Here is a 23,337-nt window from a genome sequence, read left to right on the forward strand (position 1 = left end):
TCAACCATGCTGGACTTGTCAAAGGCCTACTCTTCCTCTCCCAATCCTTGCAGGGGAAACACATCTTTACTACCAATTCTTCCAACCTAAGCCATCTAATCTCAACATTGAACTAGATTCTTACAGTTCATACCACCATTGGATTGGACCTTCTTTCTTCAACTGATTGATCCCGAGTTAGCTTTCAGGAATCCCTTACCTCCAACTTGGCCTCCTTCCTCAGGTCGCTTCTCTGGAACACAAATCTCTCAGTGGACAAAATAACAGCCATCTGAAACCTCAAGACAAACCTTGATGTAATCATCCTCTGTGCAGACAAAGGCTTCAACACTGTCGTGATGAATTGTAGTTACTACCTGACAGAACGCTTCTGCCAATTATCTTGACTCCCCCACCTACAAGTTCTACCATAGCAACCCAATCCCAGAAGTCCAATGCAACCTCCAATCTCTACTCAAATACTTAGGCCTATCCTAGAGTATCTTGCGTGACTCTGTCTCCCTTTTCACCCCAACTGAAACTCGCCCAGGGTGGGGAGGTGATGGGTGGTACTAAATTTTGGAGGTAGTTTGTTTGGACACCATGGTCCCTTAGTGGTAAGCCACTTAGCTCTTCCCAAAATTTATTTTAACATCAAAGCAGACGGTTCATATATTGGTACTTGAGAAATACAGAAAAAGACCTACATAATTAAAAACATTTCCTTCCTAAAAAAACCTGTACTGTTATTCCCACATAAGTTACAATTGAAGCCCTTGTGTTATAATATACAAGCATTTCAATTAAATCTGTACTGGCATTAAATTTGTCTCAAGCATTTTCAGAACAATTACTCCTTTCTTAAAAATGATTTAAGTCCACTAATTCCAGAGAGCAATCTCAATTACATCTCCATGTAGACATTCCAAATTATTTTTGTTAAAATGTTTCTTTATCCTCAAATGACCATAGCTGACCAACAGTAAAATGAGCAAGGTAAATTTAAAGTAGTAAAGCAGTAGGCAAAAGGACCACAGCTGACTCAAACCCACATGAGCAAATTTAGTTAGTTACAAACCGCACAAATCTCATTGAGAATAATGAGAGCAATGGCTGGAACCATTAATAACACCAATTTCTTCAAAAAATGGCTGTGACCCAAAATGTTAAACAGTCCAGTAACGTCAGCAGAACACAAGGCGGAATGCATATTTTCATTAAGCAGAGATAGATGTAACTGACCAGTAAAATCAGGTAGGTTAAATATTTAAAAGGAAATATAACATAGTATTAAGTGTGTGGTTGTCATTAATCAATAGCCAAGTAAATTAATCTTCTTAAATAAAACTGGTCTGACCAGCCAGTGCCGAACACAGAACAGTTTAAGGCACTTGAAGACAGGAGTACCCTTTAAGCAACAGTGGCCAGTACAAACTGACAGATAACACATTTAAGGTCACTTTTCTTCAAGATCACAGCTGTGAATAACCAAGGGAAAACAAATAGCAAGACAGATAAGCACAAGGCCCTGAATTCTCTTTAAGTACGGAACAATAGACTTAATAATGTAGAACAACCTCAAATAAAGACATATGAGCTTTTTATGCAGTTATCAGCGGTGCTCTACATGGCATGTAAAACTTTCAGCCAGCTTACTTACAGTGAATAGTGCCGTTGTAATGTAACCTTTAGCTGTTGCCAGTGCATCAGCATACTGTAGAAAGTAATTTCAGGAGATTGCCAAATCACATAGAACACTATAACAGACAATAGAATTAAGTACAGCATAAATTATGTCGCATGATTGCCATAAGGCAAACTTAACGAATGACACTCTGTACGCAGTTGTCTTTGACATAAAAACACCAATCATATCTGTGTCTTTCAAAATTTCAACACTTAACTCAAGTACAGGAAAATAGAGCACACACTCGCATTCATGCTCGGCTCCACAGCTCAAAGTGGACCTCTTGAAGTCTTACGCACAGAGAAGGGTTTAAGGTGAGCTGGGCAAAAATAGAGGAACTCATTGATAAAGTTTGAGAATGCTCACAGGCAAGGTGTAATCAAAGCCAAATCACAACCTCTATCAGGACTTGGCACTAGAAATCCAGTGCCGAGGCCACAGCCCCAGCACCAACAGATTTCAGCCACATACACTTCCATCGATGGCGGCCACCCATCTCTCCTTGTGCTGTCCTGCCACTAGGGGCCTGTACACACCACGTGATCCCAACACTGGCCATTCACAGCATTTTTTCTGTTGACCTCCAAACCACCTCTATAACTCCACAGAGTTTAGAGTTGAAATCCCACCAATGGCCTGCGCCACACATCAGCATATTTGCATATCCGAATTGACCACTGAGCAAAATCGATGGGCTCGCATTCTACATGTTTCCCAAACTGCATAAACCCATCAATCCTAGACAACCCTTTGTATCTCGTTACTGTGCTCCTAATGGCAAAATTTCCGATCCTGTTGATCAACGCCTCCAACTGATTGCTTGAAGCTTATTCTCTCATATTAAAGATATAAACAACTTTCTTCACCGACTCTTGACATTCCCAGCCCATCGTCACCTAGATCCCTAGTTATCACTGTTGATGCCACCTCCCCTACACCAACATCCCCCATGCTCATGGAGTTGCTGCTGTCGAACACTACCTCCCCCATTGTCCTTCTGGTTCCAAACCCACTACCTCATTCCTTACATATGTGGTTATGTACCCTCACACATAACTACTTCTTCCTTGAAGGTGTATAAACCAACTTCTGACACAGTCATGGGTACCTGTGTGGCACCCTCCCATGCTAATCTATTTATTGGCCATCTAGGTGAAGGTTTTCTAGCTTCCCAAAACCCAAAAAATCCCTTGTGTGTTTCAGGTTCATTCATGATATTTTCATGGTCTGCACCCAGAGCCAAGACACCTTTTCCTCGTTCCTCTATGGCCCCTAAACCTTGTCCCCTATTCACTTCACCAGGTCCTTCTTAGCCCAAGATGCCTTCTTCCTAGACATAGATTTCCTTTGGTGTTGCTGCTAAATTCTGTAGTAATTTTTCCTGATGTTGTAATGGATGATTCTTAATTTATTGATGCCTCACTCATGCAGGACCATGTCTCCAGTAGCAACACCACTAACATCATGAATATATCTTTTCGTCTTTTTATGATGATTCATATAACCTGAATGTTTATAAATATGTTAACTTTTATCTTGAATCAAATTCGTTCTACCATTCAGCAGAGAGCATAGAGATTTTGCGCAAGTTAGGACTTCAAATGCTTGTGTTAGTTAAACATATTAGTTAAACAAAATCACATTGGAATTTGTTAAGTCAAGTAAAGTCTCTGCCAGAGATATAATTTCTTCAACTGTAATTTGCAGTATTTCTTTACTACCCATTACAATATTTTGGAGATTACCCTTCTTTTCCATAGGTAATGTAGATTAGTGAGATTTTTAATTTAAGTATTTCAGTAGAAGTTATTGGTAATAAAAAAACTCCAAAAAGTTTTTCATTCACTTATAACTTTCTGTGTTTGATATTTTATTGTGTCAGTATAATGACTGAATAAAGGCTACACACAGAGCTGATGAGAACTCATTAAGAACTCATACAGAACTGAAATGTTTCCTTACAAAATTAAAAATTATTTCTCTATAATAGTATGCACCACTTTTCTTGACAATGTAATTCCGGTCTTTCCTGTTCACTGGTTCGTGGCTGATTACTTGAAGTTACCTGCACTGCCACCTGCTGCAGCCATAGATAACCACTGGACCATGTTGTCATGAACTGATGTGTCTGACATTTAACACACAGAAAATACACACGTGTTTAGTACATTGATAAACACTTAATAATATAAATTCAGATAATTAATTGTTATTTATCTGATGCTGCTCAGGTGGGAAAAGGTGGCAGTGTTTCAGCTCATATTTTGAAACACTACATTGCACCTCGTTGATGTCTCCATCCATATCTCTGTCCATACCAAGTCCACTAGCCCCCAAAATACCTCTGTCTTAACAGCTGTCATTCCTTCCACAACAAAAATCACTTCAATAAGGCCTGGTCATCTGTGGATGGCATATCCACAGAGATGAGAATTTCCTTGCACAGTATGCTGAAGATCTCACAAAAGCCTTCACAGACAGGCACTATTGCTCAAGACTTAGCCCACAAACAGATTTCCCATGCTATATCCTTACACCACTTGCAAGAACAAGCTGCAAAGGAACAATCCTCTCATCACTCCATATCATCCCGAACTGGAGCAACTGAACCACATCTTCTGCTAGGGTTTGCTATCAATCATCATATCCAGAGAAAGAAACCCACAGTCCTTACCAAACTTTCTAAAATGGTACTCCGCTGTCTGTCCAACATGCACAACATCCCAGTCCATCCTTATCTCACTACCTCTTCCAACCCTTCGTCACAGGGCTTACAAGACGTATCTGACTCACCCACGCAATACATCCTACTCTAGCCATGTCACTGGTTTACTCTGTCCCATCAGAAGCAGGACCACCTGTGAAAGTGGCCATGTTGTGTACCAGCTCCACTGCAAATTTCTGCACAGGATTTTTTGTGGACATCTCCACAAGAATAGACGACCACTGTCAAACTGTGGCGAAGAGCAGACTTGACCACCTGGTGTCAGAACATGTTGCTGACCACAACAAACTCTAGTTCAGTGGCTGTTTCACAATCCTTGACATCAGGGTTCCCCCTCCGCCACCCCGCCCCCCTTACCCCCTTGAGCACCATCTTTTCTAGACTGTGTGCATGGGAGTTATCCTAGCAAACATTCTTTGATTCACTGATCCTCGTTGTGTCAGTCTCTACCAACACATTACACACACCCCTGTACCCAAGTATCCCCTTCGTGTGTCGTGTCACCCCCTCCTAAATCCATTTGTGTTCCTTAAACAATTAATCCATTATCGTCATCATCATGATCGTGATCATGATCATCATCCTCATGAACTCGTGCCACAAGAACTCACAGGCTGTGGTGTCTGTGTGCCACATTCGTACACCCGCACACCTACTGCCTCCATCTGAGCATCAGCCATCCGATCCCAGCTCACCCTACCCACTTGCTGCCTCTCTTTCCCATCTACCCACCTTACCCAAAACAATCCATCAGACCCCAGTCATTGTTTATTCTGCACGTGTACGTGTGTGTGTGGCATTATGTAGCCCCACAGCTTCTTTCAGTTTTCTCTTGAACTTCCCTTTTTTTCCTTTTGTTTTTTCATTGAAATTTTTTTTATAAAAGCTGGATTTGTCATGCCCCATTCCATTTGTAGGAAAAACCCACTTACATGTATTATATTGGATGCCTCACCTCATTTGCATGTAGCTCTCCTTTGTGTTGTTAAACAATTAATTCAATGTAATGAAACACATACTAGAAATTTGTAATTCACAATCCATTACCAAGTGCCTACTCTGTGCCCACAAGACATACTACTTTAAAAGTTACTCTTTTTTCTGTAATTTTCCTCACTTTTTACACTTTTCTTTAGTTCCAGGACCCACACGATACAATAGGACAATATACAAAGGTCTTGGAAATTTGGAGCTACTGGAATGCAATGAAAATTTCACGTGCTGACTGACTGCCATAGTCAGCTACAAAGTTTTCTCTAATTCAACAACGTGTTGCAAAAGTTACTTCACACATTTTAATACTTCTACTCCTCAACTTTGTGCCAAACATTCCATACCCTGCATTAAGAATATGGCAAAATGACATACTTATTAGCTTCTTTACAAAAGTAGCGGTGAAAACACCATGTAGAATGAATTACCTTCCATTATACAGCTCCATCAACTGGTATCCCACCCTCCCCTTCCGCTGCTGGGCCCCCTGCCCATTCCACTGCCGGGCCCCTCCTCTGTCCTGCTGCTCCCCCCCCCCCCCCCCCTCCACCACCCCACAGAAGAGTGGTCCCTTTCCCATCTGCCGCCAGCCCTCTCCTCCAGTCCATCCCCGCCCCCTTGGGTCCTCCAGCACTCCTCCACCCCAACCCCCTCCCTCCCCCCTTCGGCTGGTTCCCCCGCCCCACCTCCAGGAGGAGAGGCAGCAGGTATATGGGACTGGAATTCAGCACACAGGCACCGGACCTGGTGCATTTATTTATTTATTTGTTTACATGTATAGTTATGTAGGACCAAATTGAGGAGCAAATTTCCCAGGTCATGGAATGTGTTAGTACATGAAATTACAACACAAAAGAAATAACAGGTAAAAATAAAATGTTTATGAACCCAGAAAAAGTCAAGCCATAAGTTTAAGTGAACACAATCAACAATACAACAAGAATCAGCTTAATTTTTCAAGGAAGTCCTCGACAGACAAGGAGGAGTGACCTATGAGGAAACTCTTTAGTTTCAATTTGAAGGCGCATGGATTACTGCCAAGACTTTTGAATTCTTGTGGTAGCTTATTGAAAATGGATGCAGCTGTATACTTCACACCTTTCTGCACAAGAGTTACGGATGTCTGATCCAAATGCAGGTTTGATTTCTACTGAGTACATGAACTTAACACCACTTATTGCCTGAACTGCCTGTTTCTGAGCCAAAAAATCTGTTTAGAATAGGAAGCGTTACCCCAAAATATAATATCATATGACATAATCGAATGAAAATAAACAAAGTACACTAATTTTTGTGTCAAACAATCACTTACTTCAGATGCTGTTTGAATAGTAAAAATGGCAACATTAAGTCTTTGTACAAGATCGTGACCATGGCCTTTCCAGATTTCACTATCTATCTGAACACCAAGAGATTTGAACTGTTCAGTTTCACTAATAATAGGCCCACTCTGTGAAATTAAAACTTCTGGTTTTGTTGAATTGTGTGTTAGAAACTGTAAACACAGTCTTACTGTGATTTAGTGTTAGTTTATTTTCTACAAGCCATGCACTTATGCAATGAAATGCACTATTTGAAATCGAGCCAATGTTGCACACAAAATCCTTTACTACCAAGCTAGTGTCATCAGCAAACAGCAATATTTTAGGGTTACATTTAATACTAGAGGGCGTATCATTTATATAAATAAGGAACAGGGGTGGCCCCAACACTAACACTCCCTGTTTGACCATACCCCACTCAGACCCCACATCACAGCCATGCTCAAAACTGTGAATAATGAATGACCTTTTGCTGTCCCTTGTAAAAGTAAGAGGTGAACTAATTGTGAGCTACTCCCCGTATTCTGTAATGGTCCAACTTCTGGAGCAATATTTTGTGATCAACACAATCCAATGCCTTAGTTAAATCAAAACGCGCCTAGCATTCAAAGCCTTTTGTTTGACTCATCCAGTACCTCACAGAGAAAAGGAAATATAGCATTTTCAGATGTTAAATTACTTAGAAAGCTGAACTGTATATTTGATAGCAAATTATGTGATATAAAATGATCAATTATCCTTATATACACAGCCTTTTCAATAACTTTAGCAAACACTAATGGCATAGAAATAGGTTTAAAATTGTCTGCATTATCCCTTTCTCCCTTTTTATAAAGCGGCTGTACTATTCCAATATTCCACTAGGCATGCAATCATATCCATGAGAGTCCTTAGTTTTCAGTGATTTAATTATTGACTCAATCTTACCGAGGCATAATCCGTATCACTTCAGGCAGGGGGTTACCTTCATAGTCTCAGATGTTATTGAATTTAGCATCTGTTAAAATTCCAGGAGCAAGTAAGAAACGTGTGGTTTTTTTTTTTTTTTCTCTCTCTAAAAGTTTCTGCCCCGAGGTACAGGCCTCCAAAGATGACACTGCGAACACCATTTTCAAGATGCGAATTTCGGAAAATTTTGTGTAACAGTTTTAGGTATTTTGTTAGATTTTCTTATTTTAAAGATAATTGCTTTATGATTAGAATGGTATCCTCCGTTTGGACATATCTGTCAAAGTTCTTTTACTGTTGCCTTTCCAATTTTTTTTATAGTTTACTGAAAAATTTGCTTTTCAAAAATGCAATCCAGAAAAGTTAGATTTTTTTCTGTTGATTAGCTCCATGTAGTACCGTATTCTATGTGAAGGAAAACTTCCACTTTTAAGATGGACATTTTTTATTTAAAATAATCTTTTTTTAACTTTCAAGGGTAATGTATGCCTCCACTGAAGTTGTTTCTTACTAATTTCTTTGTTACAATGTTTGTTTCTATTGTCTTTGTTGCAGTTATTTCTTTTCACTTTTATTGTTGCAGATATTTCTTACACTTTGTTGTAGTTTCTTGTCAGTTTCTTTGTCGTGGTTGTTCATTGCAGGTTTCTGTGTTGTAGTTGTTCAGTGCTAATTTGTTAACTGAAGAGGCTTCTAAGAAATCTGAGGCCACCCAGTGAGTTCTGTGTTTTCGTGAGGAGTCTGCCAGTTGACAAAGTTGTGGCGTGTTTTGTGAAAAGGACTGTTTGAAATGTCTTATGACTGGGGCCACAGGAATGTGAAGCGTACTGACTATTTGCATATCCATAAAAGAGTTTTTTATAAGACAAAAAAACGGAGTTTGTTCATGTTAGGAATTAGTGTTCACGTTTGAAGACTGTTTCAAAGTGAAGATGTTTCCAGTGACAACTTTTTGTGCTCTAAATGTTTTGGCAGAATAACAATGATAGTATCTGAACAAGGTGAAGCCTCCCATTGTGCAGGTGATGCAAATTTCGCATTAATAGAGGAAGAATTAAATACCCTGGATCAGTCAACTACAGAGGTATGTGTTAGTCCTGTTGAGAAACTGTGGTCAGTGACGTCGAGTGGTAAGCTCTATGCATCAAGAAAGTGCAGAGAAATTACTAAAGCTATGGATGAATACACTACAGCAAAACTGACCACACTCTTCAAAGTAGAAATTCCATCTTCAGAAGAAAATGAACGAAAGCACTCTTGCACCTCTTGCCAGGAATTTTTCACAAATATCAATTCAGCTGTCGAATATTGTGCATCCTGCAGTGAAAAGATGCAAGTTTTAACTATTATTCCAGAGACATTTTTAAAGAAAACAATTTTGAACCACTTTCCATCAGTATTAAGGTACATGGTAGACAAATCAAGAAGTGTGACGTATATTAAAGGGGTCTTTGGAAGACCAGAATCCCTATTATGATCATCCTGTAGAAGCAGCTTAAGTTCAAACAGTGCAGTCATTTTATATGGAAGATAAATGGGACTGTTCTTTCCAGAGTACCAACAAAAAATACACTGTACCTTTATCAGTTGAAGATCAAAAAGTTGTTAAAGTGTAGAGGTACATGACTAGAAGTATTAAAGAAACTTTTGCAGTTTATAAGGCAACTATACAACCTCAAATATTGGAATATCAAAATTTGATGCACTATGACCTAAGTGGGTAGTTCCACACCCACGTAGAGATGTCTGTTTATGTGTATGTACTGCGCGAATTTTGAACTTTGGTCACTTTGAAGAACTTACTGGAGCACGTGACATATGACACCTTGGTTGGTGTGTGAAGTCATTAGTAGTCTGAAATATAAAGCAAGAGAATGTGGTGACTGCCCTGGAAAGGGAGGACTGTCTTTACATACACGTGGCCTGGAAGATGTAGCAGATAACGCTGCAAAAATTATGTTTATGACATGGGAGGAAAATAAATTAAGAAAACTGTTGCCCTTGACAGTGTCATTGATGAACTTGGTAAATGGTCAGTGAAAGCAGCAAGACACCAGTAACTGAAGAAATTATAACAGTAACACATTGCAGGAGTGAAAGGGTGTGTACATGCTAAAGAACTATGTTTTGTGTGCTTCACTGTGATTTTGCTGAGAACTGGTCCGTAATTCTCCCACAAGAAGTGAACAGTACCATTGCAATAATGACCAGGTTTCAATTTTTACAGGAGTGACATATTTTCAAAACAAGACCATAAGTGTTGCAGTTATATGTCATGACACAGGACATAATTCAGCATATGCTTCGATAGCAATGCGCAAACTTCTTCAGCTGCAAACTGGCAGAGGAGGTCATCATTATTTCCGGTATTGCTCCTAGTCATTTTAAAAATCTTTACCAGCTGTTTGAATTGAGTAAGTCGCTTGTGCCACCTGACTGGGTATACAGTGCTACTGGTCATGGGAAGGGGCCTTGTGATGATGTAGGAGGCCTGCTGAAGCACAATGCTACAAAACATAATCTGTCCACACCAAATACAGCTGTGATTCAGAATGCTGAGGATTTTAAGAGAGTTGTGAAATGTTACACATCCACAGTCCTCACTCTTTTGTCAAAAGAGGAAATCGAAGACTTCTGTGAGCCGAGAAAAGGAGAGTGGTCCAAATAAACTACTCCTGTGAAAGGAATTCAGAAGAAGACTTAAAGTGATGGGCGAACTCGTACTCCACGCACTTTAAAGAGCAAGAAAGAAGAAATTTTGTTCGTTCGGCCAACACCTCAGAAACAGCAGGATAATATTAAGATTCACAACCTGAGAAGGGGGTGTTTGTGGCGTATTTGTATGACTGTGATGGTGAATTGCAGAGATTATAGACACCAGTTATGAGGTAAATGAAATTGTAGTGAACTTTAAGCTACCACATGGACCAGCTGCTGGATATAGGTTTCCAGCTGAAGGACAGCAACAACGCCATCAGTGGTCACTTCCTGTTCACAATGTTTTGAAGACTGTAAGTGCTTCAGTTCCATTTGGTTCAACAGGAAGGCATCACTCTATATCAAAGTAAGCCTTTTGGTTCAGCAGGAAGGCATCACTCTATATCAAAGGAAGATACTGAAGCAGTGGAACACATTTTTAGTTCATTGACTGGCTAATTTCAGTACAAAACAGAGTGCACAGAAGTTGTATAAATTGAAACCTTTAAGTCTTTGGGCCTTTCACATACATTTTGGAACCATTTAAAATGCTTGAAAAATGAGTCTCTTACTCATCTTACAAAATCAAATTTATGTTAAATAAGGCTATATTTTGATTTTTATGAGCCTGTTATATGATAATGTGGTAAAAAAACAGGTTTTATGTATGGCAAAAATTTCAATTGTTTATAAAACCTGTTCAACTTAAAAGTGGAAGCTCTCCTTTTCAGGGAATGTAGAACTGTATGGTACTAACCAACAGAAAAAAATTAAAATTGTACAGGTTGGCAGTTAGGAAAAAAAAAATTTTTTTTACAAATTATGAAAAAGTTCGGAACTTCGACGGATGAGTCCAAGAGGAGGATTTTTTTGGAATCATCAAGTAATTATCTTTCAAATAAAAAAACCAACAAAATATCTAGAACTGTTCCAGAGATACAACATTTTAAATTTTATTCCAAAATTCGCATATTCAAAATGGTATGCGCAGTGTCGTCTTTGGAGGGCTGTATCGTGGAGCAGGAAGTTTTTTGGAGAAAGCAAAAAATGTGTGTTCCTTACTTAGTCCTTCATTTTAACATACGCTAAATTCAATAACATCCGAGACTATGAAGGTAAGATTTTTTCCTAGTCTGCTTCAATTGATATAGACTATGCCCCCTTGTCTGTATCACAGAGTAGTAGTTCAGACATCAATCTCAGAAAGGCATTTGCCAAGAGAGTTATATGATTCTCTGTAGAAACTAAATTTTTCTTTAACTCGCCAGTGTTGCTCAAAAATGATTGTTAAATACTGTACATACGTCTTATTTGTCAGTAACAGAAATATTTTTCCTATGAACTGGCTTTATATCGTCGACCTTGTGCAGCTGATCAGACACTTCCTTCACAACTGCCCATATGGTTTTAATTTTATCCTGTGAATCAGTTATTCTCTTTGCATTCCACATACTCTTTGCCTTCCTAAAAAGATTTTTAAGCACCTTGCAATACTGTTTGTAATGATCTGCTGTAGCTTGATTGTGACTACTTCTAACATTTTGATATAATTCCCAATGTGTTCCACATGATATCCTTATCCCGCTAGTCAGCCACCTGGGCTACGTATTATTGCTAGTACACGGTTTAGTACGTTCTAATGGAAAGTAACTCCAAAAAGAGCTTGAAAAATGTGTTTAGGAAAGCATTATATTTGTCATCTGTGTTATCGGTGCTATAAACATCCAGCTGCTCTTGTTCCTTGATGAGTTAAAAAAAAAAACTCTCTATTGTCATTGGTTTAAATTTCTTACGTAGTTTGTAATTATATGTGACGTTTGTTTGAGTACAAAAGCCTTTTAGTGTTAAAATTTGTGCATCATTGTCTGAAAGGTCATTCACCCTTTTACTAACAGAATGCCCATCTACTAATGAAGAATGAATAAAAATATTGTCTATGGCTGTGCTACTGTTCCCCTGCACCCTAGTTGAAAAATACACAATCTGCATCAGATCATATGACTTTAGTAGATCTACTAACATCCTTTCTCTTGCACAGTCACATTCAAAATTAATATTGAAGTGACCACATATAACCAATTTCTGGTACTTCCTATAAAGTTAATCAAGAACCCTCTCTAGCTTGAGTGGAAATGCTCTGAAGTCAAACCTCCGTAAGTCGTATTCGTAGCCCATCCAAGTTACGCAACATCCTGGTGCATCCCTATGCCAATCGCAACACCTTGCCGCAGATGTCATAATCCCTGATGCAAGACTTCTGCGATTCACCTGTCGTGCACATCCTGTTGTAGTCCCCTCACAGGCAAGATGCACAACGTGTATGACTTGAAGGTGGGATTTGGAGGGCCAGAGGAAGGTGATTCTGTTGGGTAGAAGGTGTGGGTACATTGGGTTAGCGGAGATTGAGGCTGTGAGTATTACGAGAACAAAGAATGTCTTGCTTATATAACTCCTGTCTCTGTGATTAAGAAAAGTTGGTGCTGGAGAGCAGATTCCAGGTGGCATGGATTGTAAAGCCGTCATGAACTGAAAACTGTGTGCTCAGCAGCATGTCGCGCCATTGGGTGGTCAGCTTTGCTGTTGGGCATAGTTTGGTGGTGGGTGTTCATTCTTGTTGACAACTGGTTAACCATCGTGCCCATGTAAACCACTATGAAGAAATTATTGCAGAGCTGAAACGTGACAGGCCTATTTTAACACACTGTCTTGCCAGTGATCAGATAAGATAAACCTGTGATGGGACTACAGTAGGACATGTGGGATAGATGTATTGTGGAAGTCTTGCATCAGGATCTTCCACAGGGATTATGACCTCTGTGTCAAGGTGTTGGGAGTGGCAAAGGGGTGGACCAGGATGTTGTGTAGATCGGATGGGCTGTGGAATACCACTTAAAGAGGTTTGAGAATGATCGTAGGTGGGATGTCCCTATTTTCCAAACACAATGAAGATGGTCGAAGCCCTCTTGAAGAACATGGTTCAGTTGCTCCAGTCTGTGGTGACAATGGATGGTGGGCAGGGCGTTGCTTTGCAGCTGGTTCTTAGGAGGCAGTGGGAAATTGTTTGTGTATAGTGAAGCACACTTAAAGGTAGTAGTAGTGCTATCAAGCACTCCTCTGGCCCTGAGCCCCATTGTAAGACAGGAGCAGCAAAGGGTTGCAGAAAATGGTAGGTATTAAAAGCCCAAAACAGGAAATTACTTTGAAATCCACAGACTGATCACCCTGTTGTACAACGTTCATTGATAAACAGTATAAAGGGGCTTGATTTGGGTACAAAAGAGTGTAAGATTTGAACACAAAGTTATCAGATATTATTTTCTGTCATATTCAGTCACATATACGCAAAACTGCATTTTGTGTGTTACTTGTTGTTAGTTGCATAATAAAACTTAGTTCAAATTATGTGATAGAAATAATTTGTGACTTAATTTTGATTTCAATTTTTGAATAGACATGTTGTCTTATGTTGTTCCCATTGGTAGTTGGCATATCTCATTTTGAAGAAGTGGAAATATACTTGCAGGTGTAACTCTTAATTGCATGAAGAGCTGCAAAATTTATAAGTAAACTAAGAGGAATTAAAAATCTATTAATTCTGTTTTTTCATTATAAGTTAAAGATTTTTCTCTTTATTATAGTCTCTTGTGAAACTCAATCACAGTATATCAGTTTTTACAAATTTTCTCTTACAGTTTGTAAACAGCAGTACATGTGTTGTGGCCACTTCAGGGGGCTCTGTCAGATGCTTTAGAGTTGATGTTAGATATCCACAGAGTGCAGACCTTAGGGAAGTTACATCATGGGAAAAACTTCATTTTTTACCGTAAGTTATATTGTTGTATAAAAAATAATTACATTATTTTGGAAGTTTTAGTTGTGTCTTGTCACTTAGTGAAAAGATGATTGTTTAAATTTTAAAAAATGGAGATATTTGCCAGCTTATTTTATTTACAGAAAGGTCCCTTGTGGCTTTGCAAGCCATAGCTACTTGACCATAGAAAGAGTCAGTACATAATTTACAGACTGCTAATTATAAAATTTATAAATGAAAGAATTAAGAAAATATGAAGGATTTGTAAGAGTATATGAATCAACAACACAGTCCAGGGAAAAGTTCTCAAGCATTGTGACGAATTCCAGTAAGGAACAGTAGTGTGCTACAAGGAAACGTTTCAACTAGGATTTGAATACGTGGAGTTTGTCACTACACTTTTCCAGTTTTGCGGAAAGTGTATTAAAACTGTAACCAACTACAATAGTGTAAATCTTTTTGTAAAATGCTTATGGCAGTTGTTATCCAAGTAAAATTTGGTTTTCCATATAATATTCACTAAATGAATGAAGCAGTTTCTTCTGAATGAGTCAATATAGCCAACAACAAATCAGACAGGTGTAAGTACAGGGATGGCTGAGTTGGAGAGACCTGAATAACAGCCTACATGAAGTTCCTGAGCTGACACTGCAGACTAGTGTGACTGAACTTACCTGAGCTAAGAATGTTCATGGTGAATGCAAAGAGTTGGCACAAAATGTATAATGCCACATGAAATAATAGTGTGTAAGTAAGCAAAGTAAATTCTCATTTGTGTTTCAATGTCAGAGGCAGTAGAGATCATACTTATAGCTAAGACAGCAGTATTCAGTTACTGAACAAGATCTTGAGTGTGGCACTTCCAAGAAAGCCTAGCATCTACACTCTGTCATAATAAATTGAGACTTCACTGACTGTTTGACCAACTTTGGGCAATAAATTTTCACTTTAACTGTGAAGTATTTACCTAGTTCTGTCTCAGCTAATTTGCAGTTAGGTTGGGAATTTAAGCTGAGAGTGTACAAGATGACCAGCTGAGATCCCTTGTCAGTTTGCTGTTCTTATATGCCACACTTACTTTTATCAGTTAATTTTGTCTCCACATGCAGAAATCTTGATGTTGAAAACTCACAAGTCCAAACTCTTTCTTGGGTCTATGAAATGAGAGATTACTTCTTCATAAAACTTCATATATTTGCTTAAATATTACATCCAGGAGCACTTCTTATGATGCTTTCTGTAGTTAAACATTAACATTCAATACATTGATACATCAGTATTTTCACATCATAAGATAAAGATAGAATGATTTCTTCGAGTGTCCTCGTGACATCACCATTCACTGTTAAGAACTCAGAATTCTCTGGAGTGCTAAGTGTCTCTAAGAAGGGGCGCACCTCCATGGAACAACTGCCAACCAAATGAGTGTTGTGTCGTGGAAACCAGGAACCAGTTGTCAGATTGTAGAAACACGACATCGAGCTTCCCAGTTACATGCACATACAAATGAATTCTCACAGAAAATTTTTATCTGCAGCTGACGAACATTATTTGATGGTAAAGGAGACATAGTAACCTATCAATTTCATGAAGTAGTCATATAAAAGATATAGCGTACAATGAGAAACATAAGCAATAACATTGAATAAAATATAAAAAACCATACATATTTTATTTATTTTTGTTGCTTACATTTCTAGTTGTATGCTACATCTTTTTCATTTAGCTCATTTGAAACCGTCTTAATGTTGAAACAAACAAGAATTTTTGAACAATAATAGACTTTTCATAAAGATAGAAGTTTCGTAATAAGTGTAGCACATGTTCGCCTCGTCTTATAAAGCTTTTATGTGATACGTATATCAGACGACGACATGTCCGTTGTTTTTGGACACTAAGGCCCAACTACATCTCACATGAGCAGCAGTCTAACTGGGTCCGGGAGGAGGAGAAATATCAGGGAGGGGGTGGGGAAAATGCTAGTGCTTCATGTGGGAGAGAGCAGGGACTTTGTGGGGACAGGATAGGCCTGATAGGTTCAGCATTGTGATGGTGTGCCGGAGGGGGGGGGGGGAGATAAGACAAAGGAAAGGACTATGTAGATGCATTGATGGGATAGTAAACATGTGTAGCATTGGAATGGGGGAAGGGAGGGGATAGATAGGTGGGAGACAGGGACTAATGAATGGGGTTTATGGGAACAAAGGATATGATGTTGTAGGAAGAGTTCCCATCTGCGCAGTTCAGAAAAGCTGGTGTTGGTGGGAAGAATTAAGATGGCACAGGCTGTGAAGCAGCCAGTGGCACAGTGGTTGCAGCTTTGTACTGCACCTTCTTTTAAAAAGCTGATTGTAATGATCCGATTAGTATTTAAGGTATAAAAGTTATTGCAATTTTAATTTCTGCTTCTATTTGAAACAAAATACGTAAATTTTCAGTATTAGAAGCAAACCAATATATAAAAGAAAAAGAAGAAAAAAGAAAGTTATCAACTTAATGGAAAGCTCTAGGTCTCGGCTGGATGATGTGCAATTGAGTTTTTACTTAGTCTGAAGATAAATTAAATAGAAAATTGTCAACTAACTTATTATCACAATAACAGTAATTGGCTGATTTTCAACTTTCTGTGCTGAAATTGATTAGGGTTGTATTTTCCAAAAAAAAAAAGAAATAACTATTACGTTATTAGTAGCTAACAATCATATTAATGATGCAAGAACAATTTGTTTTCCTTGCACTTATTTTGAAATTGTACACAGTGGAAATTGCTAATAACAAGGAAAACTGCGGTAGCTGTGTTATTTAAATTCTTGAAAGTTTCTAGCAGATTAAAACTGTGAGCCAGACCAAGACTCGAACTCAAGACCTTTGTCTTCCATGTGTGAGGATTGTTTCCACATCTAATTTTCTGAAACTACATACAATGTAGCGGAGTGTGGCTTGCTAGGTGCTGTATAAAGGACTGTTCTGCACATGGCTAGAAGATGACACTTGTATTAAAAACTGAATATTTTCACCAAAGGGCCATGAATTAGTCACGCAAATTAATTGTTCTTGCGAAAGGTCACTTGGTAAATTCTACAGTGCTAAGAATGACACAAACTTACACTACACCGACAACATAGTCACTTTCTCTGTCAACAGTGCCTTCCCCTGCTGCACCTCTTAGTGTACCCTCAGAAATGTCCACTGATATGTGCCCCCCCCCCCCTTCCCCGCCCCTTCCCCCTCAGGCTTCTGCCACGTTCATGTTGGGAGCATTGGCTCTCCACCTACTGGGGACACAAGGCCTATCCCTCAGCTGGAGGCACATCATTCTCCTCTAGCTTCTGTTGTTAGGAAGAGGTCCCTTGGAACTCTTCTTCATGGTTGCTGCCGGTCCACAGCCAGACGCCATCCAGCGGCCGAAGGAACCATAGGCTGCTGGCTGTTGAACTTCTCGTTCTTCCTCTGTACCTGAAACCAATTCAGGGAAACCTTCTCAGACCTCGTCTTCTAAGGAGACAAAGGACAAAAAGAAGTCCTCTAAGGGGAAGCCACTCCAGTGGCCTGCATGCCAGTGGACTCTGCACGTATTCCTTCTGTGCCCAAGATGGAGAACCCAGTGGTCCTGTGGCACCAGGTCTCCCCAGGCAGTGTACCATAGAACCACATCAGTGCATCCCCTGACATCTCAATTGGTGGCAGTACATGACCCTGGGTCATAAATGGCCCCTCCCCTCCCCCTTCCCCCTTGTTGCTTTATGTGCCCTCAATATTCAGTCAGTCTTACCCTCCAGAGGAATTGTAACAGATTTTTCTACCACCTGGCTGAGTTACGGCACTTTTAAGTGCATAACCTGAATTCTGTATTGCCATCCAGGAAGTGTGATTTCCAACAACTTGGACGCCTGCCCCTCATGGCTACCAAGGTTACTTTAAAAATCATACCGACTATGAGAAGACACCAGATGGACTTCGTACATAAGTGTTGGACTCTATGTACAGTGACCTTGTGCCACATGATACTCCATTTTAGACTGTGGCTGTTTAGTTAACTTTTATCTCCCTCCCGATGATGTCGTGTCTCAGCTCCTCCCCCCCCCCCCCCCCCCCCCAATCATTCCTAGTGTTGGGTGACTTCAGTGCCCACAACCCTTTGTGGTATGGAACAATGATCACTGGCCGTAGTAAAGACATCGAAACTTTACTGGCACAACTCGATCTTTGCCTCCTGTACTCTGGTGCCCACACACAGTTCAGCATTGCACACGAGACTTATTCAGCCATTGATCTGTCCTTTTGCAGTCCTGGTCTGCTACCATCTATCCACCGGAGGTCCCACAAAGACCTGTATGATAGTGACCATCACCCGATCTCCTTGGCTCTCCGTCAGTTTTGTTTCCCGGGATGCCCAAACAGATGGGTTCTATGTAATGCTGAATGGGATGGGTTCACCTCTGCTGTCATCCTTAGCTCCCCATCGCAAGGCAGTATCGATGCGACATACAGCAGCAGCCATTCTTTTGGCAACCAACCAAGCATCCCCTCTTCCTTGGGAACCCCGCCCATGTCGGAAGACATTACCCTGATAGACGCCAGAGATTGCTGCGGCCATTGGAGGTCATAGGTGGACTCTCCAATGTCATAATCAGCACCCTTCACTGGAGCACCTGACTACTGTAAATGACTCCATGCCTGTGTTCACTACCTCATAAAATGACGAAAGAAATAATTCTGCGAATGGAACATATCCATATTTGGAACACATATCTCTCCATCACAGGTAACAGCGAAGATGAGAGAACTCTATGGCTTCCACTCCCCTGCAGGTTTATAAAGTATTTCTTAAATAGTGCCATTTATACTGATTCAGAAGCTGCCACTGAGTATTTTGCTGAGCATTACACTCTCACATCTGCATGTGAGGACTACCATCTTGCCTTTTGCCTCATAATACAGTGGGAGGAGTGAATGCACTTATCTTTCACTACCTGTCTCCTGGAGCGATATAATGCTTCATTCAGCGAAAGGGAATTCTCCAGTGCTCTATCCTATTGTCCTGATATGGCCCCAGGGCCATACCACATTCACAACCAAAATTGCTGAAACGTATCTTAGAGGATTGTCAGCATCACAACCTTACCCTCTTTAATGGGATCTGGAATGGGGGTTAGTTTGCATCTCAGTGTTGAGAAAGCACGATAGTTTTCTTACCTGGTTTCAGAACCGAGACTATCGTGCTTTGAGGTGGACAGTTATCACCCAATCAACTTTACCTGTATTCTCTGTAAGTTGCTCAAACACATCGTGAGCAAGCGGTTGTGTTGGCTCCTTGAGTCTCGGAGCCTTTTGGCTGCATCTCAGGGCGGTTTTCACAAAGGCTGCCCCACTGCTGATAATTTGGTTCTCCTGGAGTCCACTATCTGGACAGCCTTTGCATGTTATCAGCACCTCATTGCTGTCTTTTTCGATTCACAGAAGGCTTATGATAAGAATGTAGTGTCACCACATCCTTACTACTTTACATGAGTGGGGTCTCCAGTTTCCACTCCCATTTTTTGTCAAGAACTTGTTGTCGCACCATACATTCAGAATTGAAGTGGGCACTTCACTCAGTACCACCATATCCAAGAGACCAGGGTTCTGCAGGGCTCTGTACTGAGTGTCCCCCTCTTCCTGGTGGCTATCAATGGTCTAGTGGCAGCTGTGGGGTCTTTGGTCTCGCCCTCCTTATATGCCAACTATTTTTTCTTTTATTATTGCTTCTTTAGTGTGGTTGTTGCTGAACATCACCCAGAGGACACCATATGAAAGGTACCATCATGGACTCTCATCCATTGGTTTCAGGTTTTCAGCTGCCAAGACTCACGTCATGCATTTCTGTCGCCGCTGTCATGTGGCCAGCCCACACCCAGAGCTTTACCTAGATGATCATTTACTTCTTGAAGTTGAGATGCACCACTTTCTGAGACTAGTCTTCAATTCTCAGCTGATGTGGCTTCCCCACCTTCATCAACTTAAGCGAAAGTTCTGGCGTCACCTCAATACATGTCAGTGCTTGCAGATCGCTGTATCCTTTGGCAGCTCTACAAAGCCCTGATTCTGTTCTGTCTTGATTATGGGAGTCTTGCATATGGTTCAGCATCACCCTCAGAATTGCAGATACTGGGTTCCATTCACCATTGTGGGGTCCAGCTTGTGACAGGAGCCTTCTGGACAACCTGCTAGTCGAGACTGGAGACCCTCCATTACCTATCAGATAACAACAGCTGCTGCTGAATTACGCTATATATGTTTGTAGCTTCCCCAAACATCCCAACTACTGTGTCCTTTCCCCTGGAAGGGAGCTCCACCTCCAACAACAGTGACCCACAATTGGGTTACAATTGCTGCGTGCCTCCAGTGTGTCAGTGCGGAACTGCTGCTTCCTCCACTGTCGCCTCTGGTCAGGGAGTCATTGTGTCTGCCCTCATGGCTTGGTGCTCTGACCTCGGATTTGCCTTGAAGTCTCCTATGAGCCAAAAGATTCCATTGACCTGATGATTTTTTGCCACCTGTGCTTGGCTGTCCTGAAGATCTGATTTTGGAAGCAGCATTCACCAATGGCTCAACAGTCGATGGACGAACAGGCTTTGCATACACAAATGCACAGTGTAGTGAAGTCCACTCTATGCTAAACAGCTGCAGTGTCTTCACTGCTGAATTTCTGGCCATTAAATTAGCCCTTAGCCATGTTCTTTCTTGCACTGACAAGATTATCCTACTCTGTAGTGACTCCCTTAGCAGCCTTCAGGCTATAGAACCCTCAGGGGCACAGCATTCGTCTGCTGAGTAAGGGCTTGGTGACCCTGTGGTTCCTAAGCTGGGGATTGGTATGTGCCGCCAGTCTCGTGTTACAGTAAGCTCTGGGCATGCTTCAACGACCACTGTATGGTGCAGCAGTGGAATGTTGTGTGTCACAGGGAATGGGGATCTTGGCTTGACTGCCCAGATCACGAGGATGGTAAAAACCTCTATAAGGGCAACCTCTGGTGAACCTGCCACACCTTAGTTGTGTAAGGCTTACTCAGGCACACGGGGCTCTGGGGTGTACTGGTAATGTACATCAGTTGAATCATAGTAACAGGGCTCAAGGAGCCATAAATCAAAATGTGATTTTGGTCATTAAGAGGAAGGAAAAAGTGTCCCCCTTCTGTATCCATAAAGGCTTGGAAGGACCTGGTGAGATGGACTGTCCATCTCCAGCAGTGTACGTTAACTGCTCTGGGAGTCACCCAGTTTGGAGCTGAGACTGCCCTGTTTTTGCAGAGGAACGGAAAATTCAGGAACTAAGTCACCAAGCGGATCCCATTCGCTGAAGTCCAAAAGGAATGTAAGGCGACAAAACCTCCCGTCTTCATTTCTTATGCTTCCATGGTGCAAAAACCTGTTCTTAATGTCGACGGCTCGACGCAGACATCGTCCAGTGTACAACTAGCCACCACCAGCAACTGCTCTTGTATGTGTACATGCCAATGCAAAGTGAGTAAGGATAAAGCAATCCAAGCAGCCACCACAGGAAAGACCAACAGTTCCGTAATGGGTGTCAAGAAGGCATATGACAAGCTGACTGCCTCTCAACGCCCTTGTTCCCCCTCACCCTTGAAGGAACAGGGTGCAGGGAAAGGTTCACGACGTTCAGGTCAAAAGCAGGTCCCGAGCACCGTCAGACATCATTCTTTCGCATCTGACTAATGAGGAGGACATTATAGAGTTGGATGCCTTGGATCCGTGCAGCCCTTCCACTCCCCCTCACTCTACAAGTGCTTTACCTCCGCAGTACAGAGATAATGGGTAAATTAAAACCACATTGATGAAATAGCTCCCATCCTGCAGTGGAACTTGCAAGGGTTCAGAACGCATGTGGAGGAACTCTTGTCTCTTATCTCAGGGTAGACCACTATGTCTGTGACTCCAGGAGACTCATTTCCATCAATCATACACCCCTGAGCTACAAGGCTATGTACTCCACAAAAAGGACAACCTGAGTGTAGAGAGAGCTAGAGGAGGCATAGGTACTTTCACAAGTCTCGACTACCACCCCTTGCCTGTAACTTACAGTGACTTTACAAGCAGTTTCTGTATCAGTGCACATGCATGATCTGTTGACAATATGTTCCATTTACTTGCCCCCACAAGGTGCACTTGATGAAGGAAACCTAACTAACCTTATTACACAGCTTCCCCCACACCTTCATCCTCTGTGGTGATTTTAATGCACACAGTGTGCTTTGGGACTTTGCAACTACCTGTCCAAGGGGTAGAGCAATTGAGAGGCTTATCGTGTCATCGTACTCATACTTGCTGAATGCGGGACATAGCACTCACTTCTGCTCAGCAACTGGGCCGTTCTCTGCCACTGATCTGTTGCTTTGCTCTCCAGCTCTTGCTAACACTGCTTAATGGGAAGTGGTAGATACTTGCACGAAAGTGATCTCTGGATTCACCTGCCAGGTTGGGTGGAACTCAAAAGGAAACTGCTGTGATAGGTGCTCAGTAGAGCTGACTGGACACTTTATAGCCATTTGGCCCAGTTCAAACATTGTGCAAATGTCAAGATGTGGGTGTATTATATTACCAAAATGATCCACCATGCTGCTGCAGCATCCATTCCACAGTCCACGGGACAACAGAAGAGGTAGCTTGTCCCTTGGCGGAGTGCCGAATGCCATTCTACAATCAGGACCAGGCGTGCGGCTCTGCGTAGGTTCAAGTGTCGGCCAACTGCAGAGAATCTTGCAGCCTTTCGGGTGGCGAGGGTAAAGTGTTGCCAAATTGTTCGAGAGACCAAGAAGAGGTTGTGGCAACAATTCCTGAACACCATTAATCATTTCACCAATAGTTCTGTTGTGTGGGAGAGCATCAGACTATGGCAACTTATTTTGCCACAGTTACTGCAACAGCAGCCAGGTTCCAGGTTTCCAGAACAATAGAGCGGTTGCTGAGAGGTGTAGTTTGGACTTTCGGTCCACCATTGATGAAGATTATGACTGCCCATTTTCCTTGTTGGAGCTGCATTGTGCATTGTCTGGGGATCGTAGAGACATCCCCTCATCACAACAGGATCCATTACAGTATGCTGCGGCACCTCACAAGGCTAAACAAAGATATCCTCCTTGCACTTCTTAATGCCATTTGGGTGTCGGGTCACTTT

At 41.2% G+C, this 23,337-nt stretch overlaps 1 protein-coding gene across 1 annotated transcript in view; it reads left to right on the plus strand.

The window, feature by feature from the left end:
- Positions 1-23,337, plus strand: part of LOC126260966 (nucleoporin Nup43) — a 210,756-nt gene that overhangs the window by 22,551 nt on the left and 164,868 nt on the right. The window contains exon 3 of the mRNA XM_049958490.1: positions 14,044-14,174. Within this exon, the coding sequence (XP_049814447.1) occupies positions 14,044-14,174 (131 nt within the window). The remainder of the gene's footprint in view (positions 1-14,043; positions 14,175-23,337) is intronic.

Source organism: Schistocerca nitens, chromosome 5, assembly GCF_023898315.1.
Source record: "Schistocerca nitens isolate TAMUIC-IGC-003100 chromosome 5, iqSchNite1.1, whole genome shotgun sequence".
NCBI lineage: Eukaryota > Metazoa > Arthropoda > Insecta > Orthoptera > Acrididae > Schistocerca > Schistocerca nitens.